Source organism: Doryrhamphus excisus, chromosome 6 (assembly GCF_030265055.1).
Source record: "Doryrhamphus excisus isolate RoL2022-K1 chromosome 6, RoL_Dexc_1.0, whole genome shotgun sequence".
NCBI classification, from domain to species: domain Eukaryota; kingdom Metazoa; phylum Chordata; class Actinopteri; order Syngnathiformes; family Syngnathidae; genus Doryrhamphus; species Doryrhamphus excisus.
This window is the reverse complement of record NC_080471.1, coordinates 9,971,810-9,996,703: the sequence shown is the minus strand read 5'-3', so window position 1 is coordinate 9,996,703 and position 24,894 is coordinate 9,971,810. Positions and strand designations below refer to the sequence as shown.

Genomic DNA, 24,894 nt, shown 5'->3' with positions numbered 1-24,894 from the left:
TTTCATATATTTTGACTCTCAAAGCTGGCAAATAAACTATTAGCTGTACCTAATGTTGTGACCAGGCAGGATTTTGGATACTTTTCCTTCCATGATTAAAGTCATACTCACATCTACGTCGCTCTCTGCGACCTTGACAGGCTTCCCAGATTCCTTCAGCATTTGACTTCCTGCCACCTGCAATGCACAACTGACATTTCATATTTCTCACAGATGAAACCGAGACGGCGCTGAAACAACGCACGACTACGATGCTGACCCAACCTCGCGTGCATGACAAAAAAAAGAAACATCCGTGGAGGAACACAATTAGCTGTTGCCATGGAGACCACGATGGCTATGGACACTTTGAAGCCCTGCACACGTGGATGCATAGAAACTCACATCAAAATTGACATTGTACAACTGACCAATGAGGGATGGGCATTTGAAGATATTCCCTTGATGAATAAACGTAACAGATTAATTATATGATCATATTATGTTATTGTTACTTTATAAAACACGGTCTACATCCCAAGCATTTTTTTTCTCCTGCTCTGTTTTGCAGGCAACTTGATCTGGTGAAGGGATGACGCAACAAGGAAGTTCCTTTGTTTGTAGTTCTTTGTATGTTCAGTCTTTTTCATCCCTTTTGTTAAGTGTAGGTTTTGGCTACTGTAAATATGTTATTCTGTAGTGCAAAACGAGTTTGTGGTGCTCCTGTTAATTATCTATTTCAATGTCCTCGTCAATCCATTTAGACAGACACTAAATGATTTTGCAGCATAGTGATTCAGCCTGCGTCATCATAAAATCATAAACAAACATATTATAAGCCTTACTCGTTGTGGAGATCCCTGATTTGAGAAGATGAAATACAACCACAGGATGACACTGACACGCTGTTGCTCAAGCGCACATACATTAATATCCCTGCAGCCCGTTTAGGTGGAAACTAATTAAACTCAAATTCGCTGCGGCAAGTGGAGAAAAGTGCTATGCCCATCCCTATGAGCAACATGATTACCAAAGACATAGTAAAGCCCTGCGTCACGACCAAAGAGGGTGCAGTGTTTCAGAGATGATGGTAGAAGCAGCTGGCTTTTCCACCACCGAGCCACAGCCACAACACATGCACTGCCGAGCCATCCCATGCCCACAACACCAGCACCTTCTACATCGCTGCATGGGACAAGTGTGCGTGTGTGTATGTATGTGTGGGTGCGCGTGTGTGTGTGTGTGATGATGGGTGGTAGAGGACAACACATGAAGGTAAGACATATGATGCTGTTCAAGCATTGAATGCATGTTGAACAGCGGCCTTTGCATGCACAAGCACGCTGTAAAGACACACGCACGCGCACACACGCACACACAGATAGCTTACGGTCGTTAGAGGCCTGAGAGGCCCAGCAGTGCAGTGCAGTAGCAAACTGTGAACTGCGAGGATCAGGGGCTCTAAAGCTCTGATCTGTGAGTCAAAGATCACAAAAAGACAAAAGCCGCAGTCACATGACTCTTGTTAAAGAGTCTAGTTGTTATTTATGCCTTGTGTGATTGTTTAAAAGAGTGACGGGGCAAAGACGCGCTAGTCCAGGAGGACCGGTGTAACTAACAAGCAGAGTGTTAAAAGTCTCCTTCAGGAGGAACAAAAAGCATCACCAGAGCTGACCTTCAGGTCCAGATACTCCAGGTCCTTCTTGAGCTGCACGTATGTGTCATCAGCCTGCAACGTCACAAACCACACAAACATGTTGTTTTAGTTTAATCAATTATTTGATCACTGTCTTCAGAGATTAACACTAGAATCAAGTGATAAATGCAAGACTTATGGAATGGACTTCTACACCTGCACTATCATGCATCATAGCTAAGGGTGTAACGGCACATGTACTCACATAACAATAAAATATTTATTCACACTCTTCAAACTCTTATTGATGCACTAGTCTGTATTAATCCCAGGTGTCCAAAGGTTGGCCCAAGGGCCATTTGCAGCCCGCACCAATACAATGAATTCATTATTAGGCTATATTAATACCTATTGTACTAATTTGCTTTTTTTGCTTTCAAACAAAGGCTATACAAATACAGTACATTGACCTTTGCTTTTAGTATTTGTGGCCCCAGTATCCTTTCTGTATACTTTTTGTATGATGTTTATTTTTACTTACTATAGTCAAAATGAACGCACTTAAAAGGATCCCTCACATGACACATCAACTTTGCTTGCTTGATATATTGTTTATTATTATGTTCTATATTGTTCGATTTTTGAAAGCAAACGCTAAATTCACAGAAATGACATTTATAGTTGATGGCGCCAGCCAACTAGTTCTCGGAAGTGTGACTCCTCTCAGCTAAAGCAGAGTAAACACATGCTTCTTGAGGTAGATTGTCGACTTGGTATAGTGTATTTTTCAGTAAAATAATAGTCATGCCAAAACCCTGTGTTGGTTGGTGTTGGCTGGATGTTTATTGCGTCTGAGTGATACTGTAAAGTTTGTTTTCCTTTTCCACAAGAGGAAGGTTTAAGACAAAAATTGGACAAAGCGAGTGCGGAGAACGAGAGTCAGATGGACGCCCAACCTCGAGCTCTGTTCTTTGCAGTGATCATTTCACTGATGACTACTGTGAAGGAACACCTTTACAAGAAGCATTTGGGTTGAAAGGACGGTATAAATGCAAGAATGCTATTCCGCCGGTATACAGGAAAAAATAAGACAAAAAGAACAACATAAAAGTTGCCACAGAACAGAGTAAGTCATGTCTTGTTTTCTTAAACACTATTCCATGATAGCAAGACTGTAAAGCAGTATACATGTTATATAAACATCATTTCCTGTGATGTATATGTTTATCATTATAAAATAAAACAGGCTATAAAGACCTCTTTATGCTCATTAAGAAGCCAGTTTAAACAATAATTGAAGGACAAGCAATTCCTGCGTAATTTATGCATGAAGCAAAGTCAATAAGTAATGTCAGGGACCATTTAAAACCAACGTATGTACCAAACCGTGATGATGGTGTACCGTTACACCCCAAAGGTGCCATCACTCCTACAACCACAAGTCGGTCATGTCTAAAGTATCATCAGTCCAGTGACAAACACCAACCAGCCAAAGCACTGAAAGCAGCCAGGAAGCCACAGGTACATGCTACTAGAAGCAAAAACACAACACGCCTCATCCTTCTACACGTGAGCCCCGTCAGCGCTCAGATGGACCATGCTTGATGATGATGGTGCTTGGAAGTAGAGGCGGTGCGGGCTGACCGTAAGGGAGCCCACCTGGCTGTCGCAGGGGCACTGAGGAGCAGGGGCGCCCAACAGACCGACGTGCGTTAGCGGAGGGGGGCCGGCGGCGAGCAGGGCGCTGTTAGTCGCGAGTTGGTGCCGCTGTAGCTGAGCTAATGTGTGTTGACGAGCGGCCGCCATCTTGGCCTGGTGGCGCCGCAGCTGAATGAGGAGCAGGGTGAGCTCGTCGGGCTGTCAGGCATTATATTGATGGCGTTATTAACCACGTTACAGCACAGTCACGTGTTTGTTTGAATGGACCAGACAGCCATTCAAGTTGAGTACAAAGAATCTGGTCGTACACTTTGGTACCCTTGTATTATATCTCGATTGTGCAGGTGTACCTAAGGCTGTGCAGTGATTCCCCTAGATGGTAGGGGGGGCACAAACACATGCACATAGCATGGCCGACTGGTGCGCTACAGAAAGGTGATCAAAGGAGCGCATATTAGTCCACAAAGTGACAAAGACAAATCATTTAATTAATACAATCACTCCTCAACCCCCATGTGGCAAAGCTGACTGTAATGTGATCGCTCCTCTACAGTTACATTTCAGGCCATGGAAGTGTATGTCATGTGAGTGTGTACAGTTTGGATTGGATTGATTTTTTGAGTTGAAAATCAATAACCTGATACCAATAGGTTATGCACAGTATATTTGACTGTTTTGAAATTGCTCCTCCACAGTTACATTTCACAAACTTTCTGAATAAAAACACTCCTTGTGTGTCGTCGCTTGTGTTGTATATTGTGTTATACACAAAAGTGGAATTAGCATTGAATGAATGATAGTAACACTTGCTGATGTTGTTCAGTGAAACATACCGTTTTGCCGTGCAGGCTGGGCGCACTGACGGTGTGTGTAATATAGTTCGATGGAGGCATGGAGCGCCTCTCGATGGTGGATGCCTGCCAATGCATACACAGCATTGAATTCACACAGTACAGTAACAAATCACCCTTTTGATATGTAAAAGAATGTGTGGTAAAAGACTTGAAACCAATACATTTCTGTATTTATATCACCTTAAGACACTGTGTTGACTGTTGTGATTATTTAACAGAATGTGTGCCTTTACATTTTGTAGCGGAGGTGGTATAATTATTAATCATTCTACTCAGTGGAGCAGACTGACATGTTTTCTTTTTTAGTCTGTAGAGACAATGACTTTACTCCCATTCACGTTAGCCTGACATACTGTATGCTTTTTATATCACAATAATCATGGACTTTGGTGCTTGATGCTAATTTATGTCTAATTGAAATAAAAAGCTACAAAATTTAGAATAAATAACTACTTGACAAAAAGTCAACTTCTTACTTTACCTTGAAGACCTGAGATTTGGTCCTGCGAGGAGAAACAGTGAAGGGGGTGTCGACCACTGAGGCATCCCCCAAGGGTCTTACTGTCACCCGGTCAGCTGGGGTGTGCGGGCGCCGAGCAGGCGACAAGGTCCTGCTGGTACCTGGCGGAGGCCCTGGAGGCGGGATGTCGGCAGTTGAAGGTGGCACGGACACACAACGAGGCGGTCCATTGTGCTTGGCGGATGAGGAGGGAGGAACAGTGGAGGGAGGTCGGGCGCCATATGGGTAGTCCGGGGCCGGCGTGTACAGCGGTGCAGTGGGGCTGCCATGACGGTACTGCTGACGCTGCTGCCACTCGTACAGCTGCAGGACGGTGTTTGATCCCGGGCCGCTCAGCTCTGGCGTGAGACGGAAGTGGCTCAAGCGGTCCTGGGCATACTTGTACTCGCCCATTCGCGCCGGCGGTGGACTGGGACGAGGGGTCTTTGGCAAGGTCTGGTATGCGTCTAGAGTGGTGAACTTGGGCTGGGAGGGTGGCGTGCGGCGCGGAAGCGTGTTGTCTCTGGATGGAGGACTGCCATGACACAAGGACACATAAACAAGTGTCAGGCTGACTATTATACGAGTATATAGAGTATATATGTACATCCTTTATGCCACCTACCCTTTCAGTTCAGCCTTCTGCACTTTCACCCACTGCTCCACCTGCTCCAGAGTACTTCTCCTCCGCACCTCTTTGTGTACGTTGTCCTCCAGGTTGGCCGGAGCCCTCTGGTATGTCCCTGCAGCAATCCCGTTAGGCTCCAAGATGGGGCTCGGCGTCTCCACAAGGCCATTCCTATTACAAAGGCCAGGAGGCAACGTGGAGGAGGCCCGTGACGGAGTTCGTGAGGGCACTCTGGACACAGGTGCCGAAGAAGATGCTTGGTCAGGCAGTGAGAGGGCGGGGGCTGTGGGGTTGGAGGGGAGGGAAGCCTGGGTGTCCATCTCCGCAGTCGTGGTGGCAGGAGAGGCTCTGTGGAAGCTGCAGAGCTCATCTGCGTCATGGTGTATGGGCTCCAGCAGAACCTCGTGGACCACGGGTCTCTGACACTCTGGAGCTTTGTGGTGGTTGATGTGGTTATTCTGTGGGATGCTCTGCTGCGGTGTCACACTGACATCGTCCAGCCTATCAGATGGTCTGCACAGAACACATTCAGGAGTGTGAGGAATTATTTAAAACTTATTTTTTCTCTTACAAATGTGATTGTTGGAACACCCCTAAAAAAAGAGTGCCGCTATCAAGTGGAAAAACCCTATTGCATCCTAGCAGCACTCTGCCAGACAGTCAAAACTTTACAGTAGGGGTGTCCAAACTTTTTCCAGCAAAAAATAATACAATAAAATGGAATGATTGGGGTGGGGCGTAACACACGTTAAGTTAAAAGTCAACCCTCAAAAAGTCATTTCCACTATCCCTAGCAAGGGGAACACATACACAACAACACACATAAGCATGAGTTTCATTAATGTCCTAAATGTCTTATTTTCCCTTATTATGTGTACTACAGTATATTGGGTAATATGCGTATAAAGGTGACTATAGGGGTGTTATTCTAGAGGGCTGGAATAATGTTCGAAAAAAATTATTTAAACGGTCCTAGAAAGGTTTACTATGCTGCAACTACTACTAGGAATTCTGGAACCTGTCAACCAATTAAATAAACGAGGGACTGTATATGCTAAGTTATCTTAGCCAGTTTAGTTTTAAGTTGAAGGTGACAAAGCTAATTAGTGTAATATCCAATAATACTAACTATAATATCTAATAATCTAATTATAAATCTATTTATTTTATTTTAAAATCATGCAAAGGGCCAAGAGAAAAAAAGAATCAACTGAAAATGAAGTACTTATTATTACTACTCCTTGTTTCTCCTCAAGCTATGTTACAAATCACAATTGCCAACGTTGTCTTGTGAGTTTTTAAACTCACAACTTATATGTTTTTTTCACCACAGTGTGACTGATAAATGAAAGAGCTTTCTTAGCATTTTTGTTCATGGAGTGCAGTTCCAACTGTTTTTGTTAAATCCTAAATAAGACCTAATAAGCCTTTCTTTAAAGCTCAAAAACTAAAAGTCATTCAAAAACATTCAAAGTGCAGCAGAACCCAGCTTGACCTCCTGTCTTTATCATTTGGATTTTACAGCTGCCTGCTTTGAGCCGATGGTGTTTGTGTGTGTGTATGTGCCTGTGTGTGGCACTGCTGTCCTGTGTCAAGAACACTTTGAATTTGATCCACTCAAGTGTGTCCCGACTCATGGGGACTCACTTAGAGACAGAGAAGAACAAGGAGAAGAAGGGGGAGCATTTTATCAAATATTTTGGTGTCAAATATAACCATTTACTTGTGAAAAGAAGTGATTGCATGGTTCTGACCTGATGACGGTGTCCACGGGGTTCTGCATGCGCGCCGCCTGGTTCATAGCCCTCAGCCAGGTGGTCATGTCCTCCTGGGTGTCAGCGCTGAAGTAGTACGTCCTCATCCCTGTGTGCTCCGCCTGAGAGCCAATCACAGAGCTCTGTTTGTAAATGTACGAGCGCATGCCGGTGTGGTTGGCCTGGCAAAGGACGAGAACAGAGCAGAGGTCAGCGTCATGGTCAAAGAGGCTGGGAAACGTCTGGTCGTCCAACAAGGGGAGTCAACAAGAACCACAGAGGCGCAAACACTTGGACAGAAAAAGCCAGTCAAGTACACCAAGGGACGAGAAATAGAAACATAAATGGGCAGCCAGTTATGACCAACAAAGCCACAACTTTGGACCAATGAGAGGGAAATACAAGAGCATGGGGATAATAAAGTCAAATGGAAGAAGCCCAAATTGTTTTAGTGTCTCCTGGTACGACCATACTGATGCCGGGACAGTTTAGAGATGCACTAAACACCAAGTTGGAAAGCAATACTTCTTGGTATAAAGTAATAATACAAGACTCAATCTTTCATAAGACTACATCTTTTTTCCTAATAAAATTGGGACCGTCCTCATATAAAAGGTACAACTTTTTCCTTGTAAAAAAAAATAAATATATATATATATATATATACACACACACACACACATATATATATACACGTATACGTATATACACACATACATATATGTATATACATATATTACATATTATATATTATCTGTTGTTATCTTTGGCTCTATCACTAACCATTACTCCAGCTAGCCAAAGGCTGGACTGGACTGTATTTGTTTATTTTTCGTGTGTACCATGTGGGAAATCAATGCGTCTCTCTACTGAACCAAATGTTTCATACCAAAAATCTGATTATGAATACATGTACCGCTAGACCTCGACAAAATATTACATGAAATAAAAAATCATGGGTATTTGGGTATTTTAGTAAAAAGAATATATTAAACCATTACATTACCATAATTAACATTCAACTGAGCACCCATGTTCCTACAGGCTGAGTGAAAATGTAAACTTGCAACTCCGTGCATACAAAATGTTGGTTTTTGGGGACTAAAGTAAATTAATGCGGCTTTTTCCAGTAGCTATTTTTGCAGTGAGCAGCCCTGGGGTTCCATCAACAGCACCCGAGGGACCACTTGAGAGGCTTTTAGCATGAGCAAATCGGACATGAGCAATTGCAGAAAAACTGCAGGAAAGGAGAGGTCGCTATTATTTTTCAGAGTAAAAATGACATGGCGACTGTGGTCTCCAGAGAAGAACGGCTATGAGTAAGGTCGTTACTTGTTTCCACTAAATATGGATCCTTTTGCCTGGAAGAGGTTCGCAGATGCTGAGGTCTGAAAGTTTGAGCTCAGCCGGAAACATCTTGATGGCACAACTCTCTGGCTGTCCATATGTTGTCAAATGGACCAAATGGACAAATAAGACACACACTGGAAATCATTACCAACTGACATCCAAAATATTGATTTACTCTCCATATCCAGACTCAAAAGTCATCTGTTCAAGACTGCATACTCAATCTGATTTGTTCGTGTTTTTATCCTTTGTTGTTTTGTCTGTATGATGAGCTTTGTCCGTGGGTTCTTAGAAAGGCGCTTATGAATTTAATGTATTATTATTATTATTATTATTATTATTATTGCAACACAGTGTTTTTGTCGTCTTCTCTGTGTCTTGCTTCTCCTCCCGCCATTCCCAGCCACAGCAACTGGATTGGGAAGATGATGACACAATGAACTCATTAAGACGTACAATTAAACACTAAATGTTCCTGGCAATGAATAATGTATGTGTGGGAAGTTATGGCAGACTACTCTGTGGTTATTCAGATTTTTTTTATCTGCACTTGGGGGATCATTTTGTTAGTTTGTGAGCCAGCAGGGGGGAAAAAGAAACATAAGACAGGTCGATATTTAAACACATGTTCCACAAATATACTGTGACCCAAAGATGAACCCACCAAGAGTCCATTTCCTCTCTACTAATAATACAGTGGGGTAAATAAGCATTTGATGTAGAATTACCTCCTTCCAAAGATGTGAACAGTTCAGCATTTTTATAAATCCAGAAACAATGACATTAAATAAAGGTGTATTCGATTGAGGGAAATAAATACTGAAGCCATAGCATTTCAGTATGTGGAATCAAACTATGGAATGGATTGAGTAAGGAAATCAAACAATGCACAACGATGAGCCAATTCAAGAAACAATACAAGCAGTTGATGTTTGCTAAATACAAGGATGAAGAATCTTGAACCAGTCATGAAGTCATGTGCTATATATATCACTATATTGACACTTACTATGGTACACATTATGTCATTGTATGGTCATATCACCTTGTACTTCGGTTCGGGACAAAAAATTACAAAATGTAAAAAATTCAAAAATAAAAAAAAACCCTTAAACTGTATTACGGAAAGCAGGAAGTGAACAAATGTAACAGTTACTGACTGAAAAAGTACCAGATGGAGGGGTAGGATTTAATAAGCTTTGCTTCTTCCTACTCCTTTTGGACATGTGGAACTGTGAACTGATTATTCAATTGTAATCTGATGCATGTTCAAATGAAATAAAACCATTACCATTACTATAAATATTTGAACCCAATGCAAAATGTGACTTGTGTGAGTCTCCAGACGGGTCTGTACATGTGTCTTCTTGAGCAGGGGGACCTTACAGGCACTACAGGATCCCAACTCATTTGATATCATTAACCCATGTAAGGGTTGAATGCAAGAGCCAGTTTTGGTGATACGTGTCTTATCTCACTCACTTTCTTAAAATGGGCAGGACTAATACAGTATCTGTACTTCATGGACATATAACCGGCCAGTAGGGTTTGTTGTGTTGTGGTTTCATTTATTTCAAACATGCATACAGTTTACACTGAAATGCTCAGTCTTATAATTAACCATCCCGCATGTCCAAAATGGAGTACGAAAAAAGCTTATTTATAAAACTTATTTAAGCCTACCTCCTCTCTCTGTTTCACATCATTTGCTAATTCATTTGTTCACTTCCTCTATTCTGATAACACCATTTCAATTATTCTCCCATACAAGAAAACACAGAAGTTATTTAGTTGTCCCTTGTTGTTGTCCGGATCTATACCATTCTCCAATCCATTGGTTTGTGGTCTGGATTTCCACTTCCAGGTCTTCCTGTTCTTTGGTGTTGTAGAATGTCATTGGATGTGGATACATGGGTTCCTAATTCCAGTACATAGAGCAGGCCTGTGCAACGTGGCAGTGACGTCAAATGTTGTTGAATGTAATCCTTACAACTGCATTGTTCTTCCTTTGTGGTTTGTATCCTCCAGTTTCCTTGTTGTCATGGTGACGTGATCTTTAATATTTATCCAAATTGTTCATATCATTGACAACAAGCACTCCTGCGTGTACTGGTCCTCCATCTAGCTTGATGTAGATTTTGCTGTTGGCGCTCCCAGAACTTTGGATCGATCCCTGCTGCTCAAGTCTCCTCATGCTTAATCATGTAGAAAATCCCAAGAAAAAAAAACAGTCTAGCTATGCCAACGACCAACTTTTTAATTGCAGTCATTGGCCAGTCTACCCGTCATCAATATGCACGGTGTCCCTAAAGTCTGGACACAAAGGGAAAATTTTATATTTTATTCAATTGAAATATTAACAGATAACATCTTCAATATTTGTAATGGAAATATTGATGCACTTTCCAAGAGTCAGGTTTTACGTGAATCGTTGTTGGCACCCTTCTGTTGGAATAAAGGCTTGGAGATAGACACAGTGCAGTGTGTTGTTGGGGGGACAGAGAGCAGACCACTTCCGTAATGGGAAGAAGACATTAAACAAGAAGAAAGATGTCCTCCATTGTTCTCCTTTTTTGACTGTGTACCTTCCTCCTCATCTTGATGATGATGATGATGATATTTACGTAGCCACATTTCCTTTCACTCCTCTGTTTTACTTTCCATTCATCACTTCCTTCCCTTCCTGCGTCCCCTCCTTTCAGCACACACATCAGTCTCACGTGTTTTCCCATGAAGGGTTTCCAAAAGGAGACATGCGCTCACTCTTTGTCCGGCCGCTATTTAAAGCGTCATTGTGCAGGCAAAGATAAGCCTCAGCACCACACAGCCACTGATAAGCTACATTCTCCCAAAGTCAGATTGAATTTACAGTGGAAAAAGCATCCAAATGGAGACAATAATAGCCTCTGGGTGTCTCCCTTTCATGACATGTCTGCTTTCACAGGCAAAAAAAACACTCAGTGCTGGCTCCATTTCTAAAGATGCATAAATCCTGTTATGAGGTATAAAAAAGCTTTAATAGAACTCTCCAATATGCACCTTCTTCTATTTTTCTGAAAAAGCGTGAGGTGAAAAAAGTCCAACATAACAAGAATATTTCTTTCAGCCATTAGTGGACTACATGCATGTGGAAGACGGGGCGAGAAAGGAATGGATGTGCCACAGAAACCCCAAAACCACAAAAAACCAAAGACAAAGTAAAAAGAAGACGGCACAAGTTAATTTCAAGACATGCACAAAGATGAGAGAGGGATATACAAATATATATTTATGTATATACTCCCCTTCCAAACAAACATCACATCAAGGGAAGACAGCACAAGGTGCACATCAGTACCTATTCACGTGAGGACTGGCACCGCAACGCCACACACTCGCAGGGTGGTGGGAGGGGCCTCCCAGTCGGGCAGCCAACCAATGGGAACAAGAGAGGGAGGTCATGAATGAGGGAGGTGGGGCAGGAGGGGGAGGTGACTCACACTCGTACATCAACTTGTGAGAGTCGTGGCCATCACGTCGTGCATGGTAGCAGGTGAGGTTTACACACGTTGAAATCACGCAGCAAAGTTTGTTTTAAGCCACTTCCAGCCCCGCAGGGATGGAGGCTAGCCACATACGCACTAATATACGGGCCTTGTGATATTTTTGTCGTCTGAGGTATTTTTCCACGTTTATTTTATTTATTATTAATTTTTTTATATTTTCTACTGGTCACTTGTCACAAAAAAATAACAGGTGTCCTAAAACATTTGCCATATGGTAGACAAACTGTATACACATATGTTAATCCTATGATTGTGTGGAAAGTTCCGCGGTATTTGTTTGCTACATGTTTTCCTTCTGCTCTGTTTCCCTACACTTCCAAAAATAAGCCACACACATATTTATAGCAGAGATGTGGAATCCCAAACATTATCTAGAGCAGTCGGAATGCAACGTGAGCAACAACGAGTTCCAACATGACAATGTCTGACATAGCACACCCCTAAAGTCTGGACACAAAAATGCATATTATAAAATCATTGTGAAAGATATATATTTAATAGGTTTAATTGACAGTGTGATTGAAAAGTAACTTCCTAGGTATGAATCTCCTAGGTTCATAGGTATGAATGCGAGTGTGAATTATTTATCTACAGTAAACCTCTGATATATCGGACTCGGATATATCGGAAATTCGCTCACAACGGACAGATAAAAAAGAACCGATTTTTCTGTAATGCATTTCCAATAAAAATTCATTGCATATATCGGATTTTTTATATAACGGATTTCGCCTATTTCGGACAAAATCTCCAGTCCCGTTCCAATGCATTTCCATTAAATTTCCCTCGCATATATTGGATGGCCGCAACGTGGCGCTCCGATTCGCCGAATCATGACAGGCCGCTATACGACGTCATTTGCAGCGTTTGCAGCGTTGCCTGCGCGTCCAGGTACATTGGAAACATAGTCAAGGAAGTGCCTTTTTATAACAGATAAAATCCGATTTACGCATATACCGGATATAAATCTGATATATGCGTAAAACGGACATTTTCCGGTATACGCATATAACGGATTTCGCTTATATCGAACAAAACCAGTGGGAACAATTGAATCCGATATATCCGAGGTTTACTGTATATTTATCTACTGTGTGCGACCAGTCCAGGGTGTGCCAGGGCCAAGTGGTTAGCATGTCAGAAGATAGGGAAGACCTGGGTTCGATTCTCTGCTTGGGCATCTCTGTGTGAAGCTTGCATTTTCTCCCCCCAACACATTGACAAAGCAAAGCTAAGCTTTGATTTGTATTTGATGTGTGATGTCAGCTGTTACATTTATTTATGTATTAATTTATTTTATGTGGTCAAAGTCTATCTATAAAGTCATTACTGGCTGTAATCAAAATTGCCCTTCCGGGGGTAATAACCCACTATAAAAACCTGGTATCATGAACAGTACAGACTAGGCTGGTTTCCTAAAGAGCAAACTCAAGTGGAAACTATATAGAAATATGCTACTGTATCATAGTGCAGCAGGCATGTTGGAAACACGGTCACTGCTACTGGCTGGCAGACGGCTATGAAAAACGATGAAAATGATGCTTGCAGGACTAAAAGGTTGCTCACTGGATGCTACGCTTAAAGGTCTATTCTTCAAAAGACGATACATATGCTTTTATTGAGGATACTTGTGACACATTCCCATCTACTCTACTTAAAATGTACTCATTAGAATGACTGGCACAATTTAGCCCATCCGGCGGATGTCTGGTGGGATACATCGTGACGATTTATGACAATGAATGTCTCCTTATCTTTGTAAAGGCAAGATGTGAATACAGCTCTTGTATTGTGCGGGTGTTGTAAAGTCTGAGTTAGTCCATTTGTGGCTTACACTTGTGCCAAAGGGAATCCATCACATAATGGCCTGAATGACAGCAGTAATCCGTTTCACTCCAGCAGGTGCTCAGTGCCAAATCATAGCCGCATTCGCGAGTAAAAAAATAATATTAACACATGGGCAATGACTATATAACTATATCTGTATGGTGCTTAGTAAAATGACATTTAGGAAACCTGTACTGCAAATCTGTCAGGTGCACTATGATCCATCCATCATATACGGTATGTAATAGAATTGATATAGGCTAGTTGAGGCGGTCAGGATTTATGAGTTGCCAGTCAGAAATGGAAACACAAATTTCTCAATTGGAAAAGTAGAGACTTTTATGCACATGGATAGATTTATTAACATTTTATGATTACAATTTTAATGCTACGACTGTGCAGTGAATTATGTCTGCTGTGGCACGTTTGGGGGGCACAAACACACACACACGCACAACTGTCATGTGATCTCTCCTCTAAAGTTACTTTTGAGATGCACGCATGCAGTGTGTGTGTGTGTGTGTGTGTTGGGGGACTGGGCTGATCAATATAGAATACAAATAAGTGGACACATGCATGCGTGCAGTGACGCCAACTGTGTTGCAATCACACCTCGATTTCACAAGCTTTCATAATAGAAAGACTCCAAAATAATCCAGAAAAGCAAAACATAAGTCTTCTGTACGTGATACATTGTAAAATGCAACCATGTAGAGACAGAAATGACACACTATCATGTAAATAACACATTTAGTTTGTATAATAAACTAGACCTATTCCTAAAATAGAACTATTCTATACTGACAGTCAATAGAAACTATGATAGTAGAAGGGTTGCAATTATACCTTATGGATTTATTGTTGACTTAGTGCTCGGGTAGTTGAGGTAAGGAGTTGTCATGTTGTCACAGTTTAACCCAACATGGGTTTGGTTGGGTGGACCAAATACACATTGTGCTATACTCGGTGGGGTCTGCACCATTTGAGGATTGATTTTGGAGGCCTAAAAAAGACCAGCAATGTTAGTCCATTGAACAGCATCATGTCACGTCTATCACGTGACCAACATCTCCCGGCACTGGGTATGGATTGAGCTACACTGATATAGCCAGGCCTTCGCCCAACCCACAATCAGAAACCTCAGAAACACAACAGGCTGTGTTGAGGATACACCGCATCCAGAACGAGACAGAGTGACAACTCCCGACCAGGATCACTACATCTGATTGCAACAACCGCGGGACTGTTTTCCCCATGCCAGTCGTACACCAGGAACGATACCCTAATTAGCAGCCTCACAGTGCGTTGACCAAGTATTTAACACGTTGTGGCCAGCGCACTTTGCAATTTTCGTGAGCGCCGCAGTCCAGCACAACTCGGCGCACCCACGCTTCCTTCCCTCCCACCACCGCAAGTGAGACAGCCGAGTGTAATCCTAACCAATCAATTGAACGCCTCTCATTACCTTCAAATGCACATCAGAGGCAAACCACAATTCGCATCACCACTTACACCACCTCATGGGACACGTAATCTGCTCCTAAGTTCCAGACTTTCAAAGTTTCTACTGACTGTCAGTGTATATGAACGGTATCCTTACATTACTTCTGCAGAAAAAAAATAGCTTTCTGATGATTTTTAAAAGAAAAGGAAAGGAAAAAGAATTTCTTGTGGAGAAGAAGTTATGTTGCATGACATCAAAGCAGTGAAATGTAAGCAATTTTTCTTTGTAAAACCTTGAACAGGTTATCACAACTTGACTGACATTGACATCATGATTATTGGGACCAAAATGATGAATATCATGTTAATTTTGATGAAAATCGGTTCACACTTTGACCGCAGTCCTCTTTGTAAACACAAAAATAGATAAATCTTATGCCGTTTCATCCCAAATTACATAGGATTGGTGTTGGTGTTTTCAATAAACAATTCAAAAACTACGCAGTTTACAAAAATACTAATCGCTTTATATTGTAACCAACCAGATTCCCATCTTGACTGTTATTTGGTAAGAAAACACTACAGCAAACCAGATACTTTGGTTAGTACAGACACTTGAATCTAAACTTTGTCAATCTCAACTTCAATTCAGTCAACAAGGATGAGGATGTTTTAAAATGAACACACAAGCAGAAAAAGGAAGAGGCCAACGTACCTTGAAGGCATACTTGCGGCTTATGTGGTCCTCTGCTCCCACGGGTGAAATGACATAGCTGGGAAGAGGAATGCTGCCGAGGACCGCCTCCTCTCTACTGTCTGTGGGGGTGAGGGAAGGAACCAGTCAGTATCTGGTGTGACCACTAAGGGTGTCCCCATACAACCACATTGCAAGCTAGATTCATGGTCGATACCAATATGAATCAGACATCAGCATGACTCATATATACTTTTAATGACTTATTTTGTAGTGTGGAATGTTTGAAACATTTCGATCAGGTGATATTAACCAAACAGAGAACGATACTCAGCACCAGCATGTAGGAGAAAAACTAAACCATTTATTTCTCTGAGCATATGAGGCAGGGGTGTCAAACTCATACCATAGAGGGCCAAGATACTGCAAGTTTTCCTTCCACACGGTCACTAAAGCAAGTGATTTTAATGATCAACACCTCCATCTATTTAAGTAAGAAGCTCATCAATTAAATCACCAGCTGGAGAAACTGGTTGGAGAGAAAACCTGCAGTTATTTGGCCCCCCACTGACACATGTGATTTGAGGCATAAGTTTCCTCCACAAGGTAGTGGCAGCTCAGCATAATATAGCAAGGTTCAATGTGCTCAATTAAGCGTTTAAACCAGACCGGATAGACATGCTGAGGTGGTTTGTGCACCAAATTATTATATTTATTGATTTATCTGTACTGTACAGACTGAACTTAAACCAGGAAAATGCAACATAATGGAGAACAGACAAGCATATTCACCAGTCAAATTGCATGTTGAGTACGATATATTTGTACATGTTAGTAAGTCATTGCATTAAGTCAGTGCATTAAAACAAAAGTCCCCCCGACCGCTCCCTGCAACACAGATGTGACCAGGCTGCCCGCAGTACAGGGGGGGAAGGAGGTTTTTAATTATTTAAAATGCTAAAAATGGGGCAAACAAGTTAATAAAGATGTTATTATAAACACAGTTTGACTCTGGAACATTATTTCCAATGGCATACATATTTTTGAAAGCCAAATAAATCAGGTTGTTATTTTAACTATTTTCCTACAACAATTCACCAACACAAACAGGCAATCCATCTGAATTAGTTTCTATAAATAAGATTGACTAAGTATTAGTTTCCACTAGGCGTGTGTGAGCAAGTGTGTGTGCGTGATTATCACATTGTAAAATGCAGTGAAAATGTGAAAATATGTGCACCTTTGCACTGGTGCTCGCTGAGGCCCGATTAGACCACATTATAAGGGGAGCTAATTGGTTAAAAATAAAACAAGGACCTTTAGAGGAGACATTCCCTAAACAGTGTGGTAGCAAAAGGATGGTGTGTTTATCTGAGCTCTCACAACACACACACACACACACACACACAGACTGTTGCCGCCATACTTGAGAGTGCAAATGCCAGAATGCAGTGAGACTCAACAGTGCTCACAACATTCTTTACAAAACAAGTGAAATAATGAAATGTAAAAGAAGATGGAGGGGTGGACATTATGTAGCTTTTCATCATCTCCAGCGGATGAGTGGAACCTTTGAAGTGAGGGCAAACAGGAGGAGAAAAAGAGAGAATTGATTTCCTTCCCGGACCAAAGCGAGAGTGCAGCAGGGTGTGTACCAAAGTATTAGTCTGACATGATAGAGATTAAATCATTGTTAAAAGTCAAGTCAAGCTGCAAATGAGGACTCATGTCACCTTGACACTTGCATGCATTTTGCCTCTGCATTGTCCCACAATTCCCCGAGACTTTTAGATGGTACGTCTGAAAACCAAGTTAAGGACGCAATTCGCGACCAAATTTGGTGCGCATGTACTGTCACCACCACTTCCCGCATCCGTGGCCTTAAATGCTTTGTCCTGCATGAAAGCAGGCAAAACTCGTGCAATTGTTGTGTGGTTAGTTGAAAACCAATTCTTCTTTGTGAGGATGGTCCTTGGGTTCTAGGTGTGTCCCAGTGCAGCAAGCCAAGTGTCCTCATAGTCCATGTAGCGTACAGTCATGGCCAAAAGTTCAGTGTCAAAAGTTCAGCGAATGCCACGGTTTGCTTCATCTGTGTTTTCCGATATTTTTGTCAGATGTTACATAATATACTAAAGCATAATTATATACATGCTAAAGGATTTTATTAACAGTTACATTAAGTTTATGCAAAGAGTTGATATTTGTGTTGACCCTGTCAATTCTCTACTGGGCCACATATTGACACATGTCAGTCCATTATTTGATTGTCCACCCATCTTGAGGATTACCCACAAGTTCTCAAGGGTATTATCGTTTGGGGTGTTTACAAGGAATGGACCCAAATGTTGATGCTTTGTTGCCCAAGCCTTTTGACTTTCACTTTTGCCTCATAACAAGGTGCTTCATCATGCTGGAAAAATAATTGTTTGTTACCAAACTGTTGCTCTGAGGATGTCTTGGTACCATTCCATATCCATGGCTGTGTTCTTTAGGCAGAATTTGCTGAGATGCAACCCAATACAAAAAGGTCGCAGGATACTTTAATTCTGGACCGATGGTAGCTCACCCTTTTCTCTCTGGACAAGCTATTTTCTGGATGCCCCAAACAATCAGAAGAGGGATTCATCAGAGAAAATGACTACACCTGTCCTCAGCAGTCCAATTCCTGTACCATTGCAGAATACAAGTTTGTCCCTGATGTTTTTCCTGGGCTTCTGGTAAGCATGGTTAACAGAAGAACAAAGACACAAATCCCCATTTTTATAGCTGCCAGTCTTCACTCAGTCAGAATGACAGAATGACATCTTTAACCTTTGTTAACCAGATAATCACTAACATGTCAGCTGGTCCTTTTGTGGCAGGTCTGAAATACAGTGGAAAAGTTTTAGGGGGGATTAAGTTCATTTTGACAAAGAGGGACTTTGCAGTCATCTTTTCACTCATCATAACATTCTGGAGTTCTCAAAACCTTTGAACAACCTATATGACCATTACAACCCAAAACCACTCATTTCATTGAGAGAGCTAGCAAATGTGGAAAAGGGTCGGCAGAAACTGTTGGGAAGAGAACAGGTTGTAGGTCAAAGGTTAAAGGGACTCATAGCAACAATTATACTGCTGCCTTGAGTGAGCTAGTTTTCCAACGTGCTGCAAGAATTATATCCCGCCCTCTTCCTGCACACACACGAAAACACAGGCACTAGTTATGCTAATGATAGAGATTTGGCAAAGTTTAGCTAATGACGTTAGCTTTCCAACCAGACCATGACAGAAAACTGTTGGTGGCTTCTTAGGAACTGTTCTTGCGTGTGTGTGCAAGCGATACGGGGATATACATGTGTATAGTGAGAAAGGTCTCACTGCTCCGTGAGCAGTTAGTTTGCCTGCCTTTAAAGTAGGCCTGCCCTAATTCTGCTCTGTTTCTTGGCAGACATTCAACAGCTTTACCTTTGTAGTAGAAGAGGCAGAAATCAGCCAAGACGAACCACTTCCTCTTCCACAGACGCATCCCAGAGCTGTCCTGCAAGGAGACAAGAGGGGAATCACAGTGTCAGTCATGCATGAATGATGAGAGATGAGAGGCGTTAGCTTGAGACCGACACAGAAGAAGCAGGGTGGATACACACAGGAAGGGAAATGAACAAGGATACAAGCATATAGAGAGGAGATAAAGAGTGAGCAGTGTTTGTCCTAGTTCAGTGGATCACTGAATTTGTATCTGCCTGCTATGAGTCTGAAAATGGTACAAAGTGAAGAGACTCCAAAGGCATCAAATGACCTCAAATGTCTGTGAGCATATCTGTGGATTAAAATACAAAGACCAGTTGAAAAATGGCAAGAATTTTTATTTTGCACTGTTGGATCTTAAAGAGGTTCTAAGTAGAGCTTCAAAATGCAAAAATAATGGGAGTGAGACTAAACCATTTTTTAGTAAGCAAATTACCATTAAACTCATCAGTTCATCAGATGATCAAAAAAAAAACATAGCTACAAAAAAAACAACCCTATAATAGAAATAAAATATTCAAAAAAAAAAGTAATGATTTGCTGCACTATTCCCGTTAATCACTTCAAAAATGGATTTGGGCATGCCTGATGCCAGGGTTTCCAGGAAGATAGTTGGAATGTTGGTCCGGTTGGAGAAGACGCCTTCACAGAGAGCATCCACTCTCTGGAACTGATGTCCATTTTCAAAACCATGCCTTGTCATCCATCCCCAAATGAGGGGAACACACATGGATGGTAAAAAAGATGTTATTCCTCTGGAAGAAGTCCTATGTCAGGTGGGCATCATGAACTTCAGCGAACTGTTGAGACTTTAGTCATGAGGGATGACACCTCTCCACAACCTGAAGCTCCACTGTTCCGTTTAAGGAAAGAAAAAACATCCCAAATCATGATGCCACCCCAGATCCATTGTGCAGTTTGGAAAACATGTCAGGTGGGACCTCCTTGTCATCCCAGTAACCTTGGAAGGCATCGGGATTACATTTTTCTCATCAGAGAATAAAACAGTCTGCCACCATGTTTGGTGCTCCCATGCAAATTCGGGGAATTTAGTGGCGTTGAAGGACATGGGTCTTTGAAGATGTTTTTTATTCTTAAAATCATTCTCTGGCTGATGCCATCTGATGGTTATGGAATGGAATTGTCCCGTGTCTTGACGGACAGCAAATAACACATTTTTGGGTGCACCACATGACTTTTTTCTATAATATTATAATCTTTTAAGAAGTTTAAAATGACCTTCTTACTGTGCCTCAGCAGCAATGCACACGGCGAGAGGCCTTTCTTATGCAGCTCAACCATTCAACAGCAATCAAAGAGGGAAAGCTGTTTTTGCCTTTGCCGTCAAGAGATCATGACAGTGTGGCAAGGTTTTGGCTTTTAAAGTTTATGTTCTCAAACTTCTTACCTGCTGATGAACAGTCTGTTCCGAATTAATGGTTGTTTGCAATCATAGGCTTACTCTGAAATGGTTTTGTGTCACATATTTTACCATTTTGAAGCTTTAAGTGGAACCACCTTACAATCCAAAAGTGCAAAATGTAAATTCTTGCCATCAGGTCATCAGGTCTTAAAAATTTTAATCAGGATGTGTGTGTATGCGAGAACCACATTTAGGCGGCTTTTTTTTTTTTTGGATCAAAACTAATGTCATGCTTCTTTTAATAAATGGAAGCTCAATTAAGATAGCTGTTGCTCTACCTTCTTCATTGCGTTTCACCAACCTTTTGACATTTGATATAATTTTTGGTTCATGTTGCAATTAAGTATTGTAAGTATTTGATCCGATACCAACGAGCAAGCATTCTGATCCACACAGATCGGTTATGTGTTCACAAAGTACACAACTTAGCATTGCACCTTAAAGAAATGACTCATCATCTCAACTCTTTATGTGACTATAAGACACCTGTCATAGAAAAAGTCTCTTCCATTCAAACTCCTCCTCGACCAAGGGCAAGGCCACAGAGTTGGCAAAGTAACTCTGTGTCAAGATTGTTTACTACTGGTGCAATTATTCACAAATGGAAGGAGGTTAACCTACAAAATCAACAGGGGATGAATACTTCATCGGGCATCCCTCAATCAATGTAGAATGTGTATGTACTGACCTGTTTGTACAGCCATCCTCGAACCACAACAGGCACATTGGGATTCCTTTTAATGGCCTGCTCACGCTTGCCGAAAGAGTGCACCTTGCTGCTGGAGCGAGACCCCTGGAAAAATAAAAATAGAGTGCTACTATGTAAATCACATTAACAGTTTCTTAATTACTAATTAATTCATCTTTTAATAATAGTAATGTAATGTGTGGCTAGCTGTATTTAGCTTGTTGAAATTAAATTAAAACCTCAGTCAGTGCTGCATACTGTATGTGGAAACAGACAGGACTCATGGCAGTACTTTGTCTTACTGACAGCAGTACTGCATGGACCTTCACCCACACCAGGGTAGTCTTTTTCAGGAAGCACACTTGTTACATAAGCACAGCTACTGATCACTTTCCCCTGGACCTCCATGACAGAACCAGCTCATGCTGCTATGGTCGGCTGCAGAGGCGTTACTTGGCTTTCAGGACAAAGAGGCGGGGCCCCCAGAAGACGCACAGGATGTTACTGAACATTACATTCAAACTGGGGGAGCCCGGTGTTAACAGTGAGGGCGCGGGGCTACCAATGGTTTGTCCCGCCAAAATCGACATTTTAGAAGTGAAAACTCCCCCAGAAAAGGCATAAGACAGCTTCAGTCATTGCTCATCTCCGTGGCTCTAGTTCTTCACATGCCAGATAACACCCCCCCCCCCCATTAACCATCTAAACATAAATGAGCCAAGACACAGCGCAGATTTTGAGGAAAACAGAGAAAGTTTTTATTTAAATTTTTATTTATTATTAAATTATTAAATTATTAAATAAATGTTTAATGTTAATTTTTATTTTTCAACACAAAATAAGATGCGCCGCGTCCACAAAATTTGAGCCCAAAGAGTGGTAACATAGGTCAGCGTTTACCGAGTGCGGACATAGTGTGTCCAACATTAATGCACCTTTCCCAGTGCGCTGCTTCTGGCTACAACAACAGTTTGGTGGATATTTCATGTTCATGTTCACAAATACAGTCCTGTGTGAAATGCCGTTGACAGATGGGCATGGGAATTGGGCATTGCTGGGAATCACAAACTCCACCCACTTCTGCCTGAGGTTGCCTCAAAGAAAGATTTCCTGGGAGCCATAGCTAGTAAACAGTAAAGCGCATGTGACATCATAGTGTATATATGTTGGCAGGGCTGGTATCAACATTAACGTTTTTGCCATTTTTGTGATGTATTTTAGTACAATCTTATTTTTGGAAATGCTCGATTAATAATAAGAACATGGCCCCCCGGGGCCGCATACAAACACCTGAGCTAAAAGAGTGACAACACTTTATGTTACCTTCATATACTGTATGATATAATATTGTTTGCACATTTTATAAATATCGCTACTGAAATGAGCAGAATGCAAAACACACAGGCAAATAGAAAGTTGAGTTTAATACAAAAAAACAAACTATCTCCATATACGTGTGTGTTTGCATTCACATCAGTTCATCCGCCATTAAAAACATGTAAAAATGTACTGGCTGGCACTAGCTGACAGACACTGTGTGTGTGTGCGTGTGCGTTTGTGTATGCTGACCATGCCAGGAAGCACACTTAAACATTGTGCACATATCTCATTACACAATCTTCAAGACGGATATCAGACGAAAGCAAGCTTGAGCGCTCCATACAGACATACACGCACATCACGTCAAGAAATATTTACATAATTCAGCATGTCTGAAAAGAAGTAAAAGGATTTTTTTTAAAATCCTACTCCTTCTCCATGTCTCTGAAATTGGTGATAATTTGATCACACTTAATAATTCATGTGTTTACATTTTTCATTGAAAATGTGTTCACTTGCTTTATTTAAGGTGTCCATTATAATATGAAGAGAAAATAATACAGAATGAGAAGGATGGAATAGAATATGACAGAATAGAAGGCCACATGCTGAAATATGAAAGACGTGGAGAAACATTTTGACTTTTGGCTTTACTTTCTCTGACGTTTTTTAATGCATGCTATCGGCTGTCCATTGTTGTGCATGTGATTAAAATGGCTGACAACCTCCATCTTCATCCGCTGTGGAATACATACGTAAACGAGATGGCTGCAACGCTCGCAGCTGATCAATCTTCATCATGTACACATTGATGGACAGCCGGTAGCATGAGAGAGAGAAAATAAATCAGAGCAATTTGTGAGGTCTGATTTTTTTTTCCCAAGGAGGCATTTCGCTCATGCAAATACATTACTCTTTCAAATGCATATTATTTTGAGAAGTCAAACTCTTTACTTAAGTAACCCCAATATACAGGACTATATTTCACTAAATCACTAAATTCCAACCAGAATAGGGCTCACGGAACCAAGTGTGGTGTAAGTCACTTTTGATTGATTACACTGCTGACGGGGGAGTCATACAACTTTTCATCCAAACTATCCCTTCAATAAAGGGTCATTGACGAGAAGAAGGACAAAGTAAGAAACCAAAAACTTACCACTTCCACACGGAATAGAGGAGAATTTTTGTTCACTCTACCATGTCGGATAAGCCATGACCAGAATACTACATAGGACTCGTCTTTCAATATTTTCAACTAATAATGGGCCATAGTCAACCACAAAATAGTAAACATTAACTACTTCATTCATTGTTGAAAAACCTTGATAGACGCCTGCATTTTTTTTCTCCTCACTTTGTGGGTTTTTTATAATATTATTTTTAGGAAGTGACACAAGCTAATAACAACCAAGCTGTGGGCTGCAAATCACCCCAAGATGGCACTTCGGTTCAAACACAGCATTTACTGTTTAATTGTTATCAACAGTAATTATGATGGAATTATATCAGAGGTTGAATTGAAGCCATTCATTTTTCTGATCCTTGAGCAGTTACATCTCTTTGACAGCGATCATTTGTTTCGTTTTTCATTAAGTAGCACAAACATCAAAATGATTAAAACAACTGCAGATGAAAAATTAATGATATTCTGTGACTCGTGTAAAAGAAGTGCAAAGTAAATTGTGTGACAAAATGCAGGCTAATGATCGCCTGTGATGTGTTCAAAGTAGATCAGACATTTAGAAAGAGAGCAAAGCAAACAGCAACGACCCAGGAAGAAGAAGCCAGAATTCCTGGAAGACTCCTCCACTTTGATGCTTCCCGACGAGGTGGCAATGAGAACATCACAAACCAGGAACAAGGCAGCAGCGAAAATGAGAGCTCAGGGGAGAATTCTGATACATAACTTAAGGTGGAATGTACGACGATGTGGGTCTCTGAGCTCTGTGATGTTTTGTCACAGGCGGAATGAATGTAATTTATTTGGCCGTGGCAGAGCGCCACACAAGGGGGGAGCAGCTCATCTTTCCTCTGAAAGAGTTGTTAAAAAAAGAATCCTTGTCAGAATGAGACAGCTATATTTCC

The 24,894-nt window shown here is 41.4% G+C and overlaps 1 protein-coding gene across 10 annotated transcripts in view; it reads right to left on the bottom strand.

Annotated features, from left to right (window-relative positions):
• The window catches only part of plekha7a (pleckstrin homology domain containing, family A member 7a), a 100,272-nt gene that overhangs the window by 13,556 nt on the left and 61,822 nt on the right, over positions 1–24,894 (bottom strand). For 9 of the 10 annotated variants that reach the window (XM_058076554.1, XM_058076555.1, XM_058076563.1 and 6 more), the window contains 9 exons: positions 21,487–21,591; positions 19,316–19,388; positions 15,890–15,990; positions 7,010–7,191; positions 5,253–5,768; positions 4,610–5,162; positions 4,108–4,191; positions 1,655–1,708; positions 112–177 (listed from right to left, as the gene is read on the bottom strand). In XM_058076554.1, the coding sequence (XP_057932537.1) occupies positions 112–177; positions 1,655–1,708; positions 4,108–4,191; positions 4,610–5,162; positions 5,253–5,768; positions 7,010–7,191; positions 15,890–15,990; positions 19,316–19,388; positions 21,487–21,591 (1,734 nt within the window). The remainder of the gene's footprint in view (positions 1–111; positions 178–1,654; positions 1,709–4,107; positions 4,192–4,609; positions 5,163–5,252; positions 5,769–7,009; positions 7,192–15,889; positions 15,991–19,315; positions 19,389–21,486; positions 21,592–24,894) is intronic. The other variant, XM_058076558.1, reaches the window with a different exon arrangement.